Source organism: Pezoporus occidentalis, unplaced genomic scaffold, assembly GCF_034315485.1.
Source record: "Pezoporus occidentalis ecotype Australia unplaced genomic scaffold, CSIRO_AGI_Poc_V1 ctg24, whole genome shotgun sequence".
NCBI lineage: Eukaryota > Metazoa > Chordata > Aves > Psittaciformes > Psittacidae > Pezoporus > Pezoporus occidentalis.
The window spans coordinates 4647240-4655091 of NW_026914285.1; the positions used below are offsets into that span (position 1 = coordinate 4647240).

The 7852-nt window shown below is 38.9% G+C and overlaps 1 protein-coding gene across 2 annotated transcripts in view; it reads left to right on the forward strand.

Annotated features, from left to right (window-relative positions):
* JAM2 (junctional adhesion molecule 2) overlaps window positions 1–7487 on the forward strand; it is a 33674-nt gene extending 26187 nt beyond the window's left edge. The window contains exons 5-10 of one of the 2 annotated variants that reach the window (XM_062622132.1): window positions 1331–1536; window positions 2525–2627; window positions 4350–4457; window positions 5230–5264; window positions 5820–5853; window positions 6637–7487. In XM_062622132.1, coding sequence (XP_062478116.1) covers window positions 1331–1536; window positions 2525–2627; window positions 4350–4457; window positions 5230–5249 — 437 coding nt within the window. In that variant the 3' untranslated portion in view covers window positions 5250–5264; window positions 5820–5853; window positions 6637–7487. The remainder of the gene's footprint in view (window positions 1–1330; window positions 1537–2524; window positions 2628–4349; window positions 4458–5229; window positions 5265–5819; window positions 5854–6636) is intronic. The other variant, XM_062622131.1, reaches the window with a different exon arrangement.
* Window positions 7488–7852: the final 365 nt, after the last annotated feature.

A 7852-nucleotide genomic window follows, 5' to 3' on the forward strand; every position in this document is an offset into this window, starting at 1 on the left:
GCCAGCCAGCGAGCAAGCAATCTGTGGTCTTTATTTACAGAAGAGGTGGTGCTGGCTTGGGGTGGTGGTTGTTCTTTATGGGTTTTCTCTTTGTTTTCTTTCCCCATTGGGGAATGCAGGGAAGAGAACACATTCTTCTTATATTGTTCCTGGTATTTTTTCCCATAGATGAGTGGTAGAGGTTGGTGGATTTCTTCTTTTCTCTGTATAAGGAGAAAAGGAAATATTTGCTTTTGTAGTTTCTATATGGTATTGTTGTATAGTTTTGGATTTTTTTTCTATAAAAAATAATAGATCTTTTAAAGTTAAAAGTAAAGTCTGAAAGTCCTTCATAAAGGATGAGAAATTCTTGAACTTCTGATCAGTTCCAACAACGAGCTACTAAAACCCCCACTTATTCCTCCTTTCTTCCATTATCTCAACAGCTTTCCCTTTATAAACGTGGCTTCTTAATTTAAAGTTGAAATCTTAGAGTCCAAAGAAGTGTGTGTGTGTGTTGCTCACAAACCTTTTTTGAAAGTTAATGTGGATTAGTTAGTATTTCACTTGGTTTTATTTTCACTTCCGATTTTAAAATCGGTCAAGGAAAAAATATGAATACTTGTTAAGGTGTCACCTGTGGTTTTAATGTTCCATGCATGCCCCTTCAGTTTTAGCTTTCTTCTACATAGATTCCTGTTACCAAAACAAACCCTAAGTTCCTTTTCTATTCTTGTAATAAAAATTGGAAAAGAGATGTTTATCTCCGTGGCAGATGGAATGATCACTTCTCCTGCATCTGTATGTGGGAGTGTTTAATTTATACTGAAATTTAGCGTCCAATTAGTTTTGTTCCTTGGTATTTACGCAATGGCTATGGTGGTGGCCAATCTTGGTAATTCTTTCTGACAGACATTTTTCAGAACTTCTTTTAATATAAAAAGACACCTTCCTCACTTCTGTTTTTAAGTACTGGGGCAGGGAAGGGGGGAATGCTTGACTATGGATTGCCTGAATTATCCCTCCTCTGTGCGAGCAAGAGACCCCATACAAGAAGTAAGGTACAACAAACTTTCTGGGGTTGCATGAGGGTGTATAGGTTGGAGACAGGATGGCACAGCAGATGGTGGTGGAGGCTGGGAGTAGGCATCTTTTTTTAGCAATTCCCAAATTTTGCTGTGCTCTCTAGTGGCAGGACTCTGCCTTCAACCCCGTCTCCATCACCTTACTTCATTAACGTGCTAGTTTCTAAGTACGCATGCAAGTGCTCACCTCCTCACCAGGGACTGTCAAACTTGTCTTACAGACAGTACTGATAAAACTGTGTAACAAGTGCAATTTCATTGTCCAGTTGCTCCAACTACTCCAGTGTGTGAGGTACCCAGCTCTGCAATGACAGGAACAGTAGTGCAACTGAGCTGTAAGGAAACAGAGGGGTCTCCTCCATCTGAGTACCAGTGGTACAAGAACGGTGTTGCCTTACTGGAAAAGACAGGAACAGGCAATGCTAGAGCAGCAAACATAACTTATACCATGAATAAGAAGTCTGGCACTCTGGTAAGTGTAATAACCAACTCTGTCATAACCAGCTATAAAGAAGACCAAATTTACTGTTTAATACAATGACACACAGGAGTCTTAACCCAGAAATGCACAAGGTCTTTGTTGGAGATCAATGTCATGCTGAAATATGTGCTAACAAATGTAGAAGGTGGTTTCTGCCTTGGACTAATGACAAGCCATAGACAGAGTGATACATACAAATTGGGTGAGTTACAAGACTGCAGTAATGAAAAATGAGCAGAATATAGAAAATTTATGACAAATTTCACCTTGCCAGTTAGCTACCTAGTGCCAGGTGAGAATGATCTCTCAGTATGTCAACAGAGTTCTATTGGTAGTGGCACCTTAAAATCTGGAATAGCAACTTCATGCACTTCAGTGGGAGTGCAGCACTAAGGGTGAACCTGATCTTCCCCGACAGTGGACCTAAGGTCTTCATTCTTGCAGTCCTTGCATTTGCCTTCCAAGACTTGAGTGGCATGGTTAGAGTACTTGCCAGTGAAAAGTATTTGATAAATAGTGCAGTTAAGCATTTCTCCATTGGAAGAAGAGAGAAGGTGCCATTCGGGGCCGGGAGGAAGGGACGACACCCACGGACAGGGACAGATGCATTTCCCACAGGAAGTTCATGGGTCACATTTTTGTAGTACATGATTATCATTTGTTTGTGAAAATGAACAAAATATTCTGATTTCAGGGGCTCTGAAATTAGAGTGTCTAAGAAAATGCACTTTATTGGAAACTACCGATACACTGAAAAAGAATCTCCTCATAGATCCACCCCATCTAGTTAAAATGTCCATCAAGAGGTCTCACTTAGGCCAGAAGCTGAAGGATAGGCAGTGTGATGAGGGAGCTGAATTATGATACTTTGTTAAACAAATCCCTGTTGACATGTCAAAATTTCTATCCCACAGGAAAGTCTGATTTTTATTTTTTCTCTTCTCCATTCTGATAATGGTTTTGGACTCTTTCTTAACAGCTGTTTAACACAGTTACAAAGAATGACACTGGAGAGTATTTTTGTGAAGCCTCCAATGGGATTGGATTATCTCAGAAATGCTCAGTGAAGCGAATGCAAGTTGGTATGTGTCAAACAAAATAAGGGAGGAAAACAGTATTGCAATAGGAATTATTCTATTGTGTGGTACAACTGAGAAGCTAAGAATTATATATTTTTGTTTGATTATGGCATCTGGGGGAGGAATAATAATATGACTTCCTTCTACGTAGATACTGTGGCTACTTAAAGCATTCCTTTCATACAGCACAAGCACATCTCACTGCATTTCACAGAAAAGCTGCTAACTAAGTACCTTAAAATTATTGCAATAACCAGCCTTTAGGTTGCTGAACACTGAACTTCAGAACAGCAGTACCCATGTGAAAGTCTTAATAATTCAGATTGCTTTTGTGGAAGGAGTAGAGGATGCTGTGCCAGTTCACTGGCACTTCATAAAGAAAATAACCCTTTTCAAATGCATTCATGTGACATCTTAAAGTATCTTACTGTAACAGATCAGACATTTAACTGAATGAACTCATTTATACCTGCCAGAGGAACACTGAAGAAGTCAGTGTAGCTTAAAAAACAAACAAACAAACAAAAAACACAAAAAAACCCCATGTTGCCTATTTCTTTTCCATGTGCACAGCGTAGCAGGTGAAGTAAGACATTGGTTAGGTAATGAAGAATTTAGCAAGGGCAAGAGAGGCAAAGTTGGTAGTCTATAATAACCCAAAACGTGAGAGTGTTTTGGCAAAATACAAAACTAGTCTTGCAGATGGGATAGGAAAGCAGATAGTAACAAATCCTAACAAATACTGCACAGAATTTCATGTCCAAGTATTCCATAAAGCAATTATCCAGTGCTTTCTTAGAACTTAGCTGAAAGTCACTGTATCATGCATTCCTGGTCTATTATCCTGGTCAAGTGTCCTACAAGCTACCTAGATAAAATCCCTCTGCTGTGGAAATAAAAGTCCTAAATTGCTGTCAACTAATGAACAAATATTGATAACTTCGGGGATAAAATTCCCAACCATTAATGTATGCTTAAAGTCACAATCTGAATTGGTAATTGGACATATAACAAAAACCTGTGAAAATATTTCTGCCAGTTTGTGCTTCTTTCTCCTAAAACAAATGATTGTCTGAACCTCTTGGAGATTATATCAGGAAATGGGCACGAGTCATCCCCTTCAAAATAAAAATGGCTAGGTGTTCTGGTAGCCCACTGTCGAGTTCAACTTTGGACATAGGATCATAGGACAGTTACATCTGGGCTAAAGTATTTGTTGGTCTTTATCATACTGAATTTTAAAGGCCTTGCTGTCTAAAAATAAAAAAGCACTGAATTCTAAATAACTGGCCTGAAGAGTTCTTCAGGACTGGGACTTGCCATCAGCTGTTTCAGTTATTTCAGGCAAGCTAACGATAGGAAAATGCTTGATTTAAGACTTTTAAAGATTGTGAGTTATTTTCTCCTAGAGACCTACTACTTGAATGCTTATTTGGGATAGGTTTAATAAGGAGTATGCATCCCTTGAAGTCTCATAGTTGTTCCCTAATTTTGACCAGAACTAAGCGCTTGAAGTATGTCTAACACTCCTGTCAATGTGGCTATGATACTGTAGTGCTTTTGGACTGCTTATCTACATTCAAGTGTTACCAGCTGACTTACACAGCTTGGGCCAAAGACCTCCAGTCGCTACAAATGCTGCCTGTAGTAATTAGGGGGGAAACAAATAAAGCCAGTGGAAACTTTTACAACTTACAACATTGGACTTCTGTCTTGTAATTACAGATGACCTCAATGTAAGTGGTATCATCACCGCAGTAGTATTTGTGGCTCTGGTAATGGCATCATGTGGCCTTGGAGTATTTTATGCCCAGAAAAAGGGCTACTTTACAAGTAAGTAAAATAAAATCACTCTTACGTCAAAAGGAAAAAAGGAAAAGGAAAAAAAAGCATCTGCACTCCTGTGGACAGTAATGCATTCTCCTATCCATGAAGGCTCTAACTCCATGGTACTAAAAAGCATTACGACAGTAACTCTTTTGGTGCTGACATTTTTTCTTCTGCCAACTTCTGCGGTAAAAGATACTTAAAGAACGACACGGAGGCGTTTGTGCAGTCGCATAAGGTACCATACGGCAATCTAGGGAGAACAAGGAGCCGAACCCTAGGTCCTGGAGCCTCTCTGCTCTAGATTTGAGAGGGGAAGCCGCACAAAGTTCACTTTCACACTAGAAGATGTGAGGGGCCGAGTTCCGACGAAGGGGAAACTAAGTTAACTGGCTCCCTCTTCTGGGTTGTGATGAAAGTGCACGTGGAAAATTTGCTTTTAAAGCTGACTGCTAAAAGCTCGGCACCAAGTTACCCTCCTTAGGGTTTACCCTTCGTGCAGAAGGGATGCCCAGTGTCGGGGTCTGAGAAGGTCCGCTGCCTGAAAGTAACAAGCTAACGGAGCTGCTGTTAGAGTTCATGTTCACCTGGAGGTTTATTTACCTTTGAAAGCAATCTAATCTTTTTTCTGTTTAAACTCACACCAGAAGAGACAATTGGTTCACGATCTCCTAGAAACTGAAGAGCTGAATAAGCTCAGAATAACTATTTCAAAGGACTGTAAATCAGCCAGGGAAACTGCTCTTGTGCTAACTGTTTTTCTTTTTTTCTTTTTCAGAGGAAAGCTCTTCCCAGTAAGTATCCTGATGCAAGGTAGTACACAAATCATTGCAAACTTCACATACATTTCTGATTTAGTAATCCAGGACGATTGTTCAAGGCCTTTCTCACACAACTCTTGTACAGTGGCCTTTTTGAACACTGAAATAAACCTTTGCTCCTACACATCAGCTGGTTCCCTTATGAGAACCAGTGTGTTGGTCATAAAAGAAATAAAGCATTATTACTGTGATCAGTGTGCAGAGATGTGGCTTTTTACAGTTACAGTTTAAACCCCTAACTCAGCTACAGTTGTGTGTATCCTCTTCAGACTAATCTGAACTTCCCCCCGGATTAAGTTTAAACCCATTACTTCAAAATACTCTGTTATTTATACTGGCCATGAACTAGCCAAAATCATTTCTGGAAGACCTTAAAAGACAAGCTAGGGAAGGTAACTTGACAGTCAGTGGCAGCTACCTAAAAGCATTTGATGGATTTGTTCATAAATAAGATTCTCGTTATTCATAAATAAGATTCTCAAAGGGTTAAAACTAACACCAGAAAAGTCACTATTTAACCTGTGTTCCTTTCCTGCTCTATTAACAGGAAGAAGACCAACTATCAATCTACAAGTGAAAAGGCAAGTGTTTTGTGTTTAGTGTCTGAACTTTAGACATCTTCAAAATTTAATCATTTCTGATGGGTTTGCACATCTGATCCTGCCATTGACAAACTGTACACACTACCAGTACATGAAGATACCGTCTGTTTCCATTTATAGCTTCCAATTTTTTTATCTCTCTGTTCTATTTGCTTCTTTTATTCTTTTTCTTTCAAATGTTCTGGATTATTTTCCTTTTTCCTGCTATCAGATAAACTGAAGAGTAACAACCACCCTTACACTATTTGGCAGTATCACCTCTAAGCTGCCCAGTTAATGATGCTGTTTCTTGTGAAAACGTCCACTTTGCCTTGCTTTTGCCCATTCAGTCAACCAAGGAAATTAACTTGGAGTCCAAATCAGCAGTGAAGGGAAGGTTTGGCTTTAGTTGCTTTAAGGCTTGACTGAATATGGAAGTTAAACTTACTACTTCCCCCCACACACCCCCCTTTCTCATTGAGAGAAACTGCACATTAATTGCTCCAGCTTTTCAGATTGATGCAAGAATGGAGCTCCAAATAAAAAACTTCAAATGGAGCAACTTATTATCTGTAATTTAAGGTTACATTAATAGCCTTAAAAGCTCATTGAACAACACCCATTTCTTTAATCAAAACAGAAGATACAAAACAGCATAAGCTTATTCCTTCACCTAATATATATGAAACTTGATGCCATAGTTTCATCTGAAATGTACACTCAATGTTAATCTGGTTAAAATCCTTGAACTATTACTTATGTTAACTTTTTTGCTTCATTTAGGATTTCAAGCATACCAAGTCCTTTGTTATTTAGAAGATTTCTGCCTCTGTGAGGGACATCAAATGACTACTTGTTATACAAAAGTATCAAAGGGATCTTTTGACCTCTACTCTGTAAATAGTTTCCATGCACTACATGCTGAAAATAGAAATTGCCAATGTTCAGATCCAGTCAACGTAACTGTGATTGCTTTTCAGGAGCGAAAAGAAACCCCAAACTGCACAAGCCTCCCACTCCCAAGACCACCAAACCCCCTTAATTTAAAGATAGATTTAAATTTAATATACAAGTCAACATATGTTGAGACTTCTTAAGCAACCTGGTCTAGTGGAAGGGGGTTAGGAATAGGTGATCAATAAGGTCTCTTCCCTGCCAAACCATTCTACGAGTCTCATTTTGTTCATGTATACATGCAGCAATATTGGATTCCCTCTTACAGCTTGCAACAGTCTACTCAAGGAATTTTCACTGGTGATCTTGCTACCACTGCTTCTCCTACCTATGTACCCATCATTGTCAAGGGCTCAAACTTTCCTGAAATTCTGATAACTTAGTACCTTGACATTGTATTAGGTTTGCCAAAGTCACCTATAAGACTGTAAATAGTTGTTCAGACTTTAAACTCACTATCCTGACAGAATAAAGCATCCTGTAATTTAGTCTGAAACAGTGGTTCATTGTCTAATACAAAATGCCTACAGCTTCTCTTCCACAAAGCAGTCTCTCACTTTCGCTGTAGACTGCATATGTAATTTCATTCTGAAGAAAAATCATGCCAGTATAACTCAGGCTGTAGTATCTGGATCCTTGTTGTTGAAGCATCACAAATAAATAGTTGCGCTGAGCCTGAAGTGTTTGTGTCAATAGTTAAATTATTAAAATTTAAATCTCACAACCTCATTAACAGGTGTCAGATGCTTCTGTAAGAATAACACTTCATCTGTAAAATTAGTAGACCTTGTGCCTACGGTTTTGGCTCTGCAGGTCCATTCGTTTAGGGTTCATGGGATTTTTTTCTGCAGAAGCTTTCTGTATCTGATCAACTCAAAAAACCAAGTAGCTCCTTCTTGATGTGTCATTAACAATGTCAGAACTTCTCAACACTACAACATAGTTTTGCAGTTAATACTAAGAAATACTACTCAGCTGCCTCAGTCACCTGAAGATCACAGCTAACTGCGCTTACAGTATAGTTAAATCATTCACGCTTCTGAAA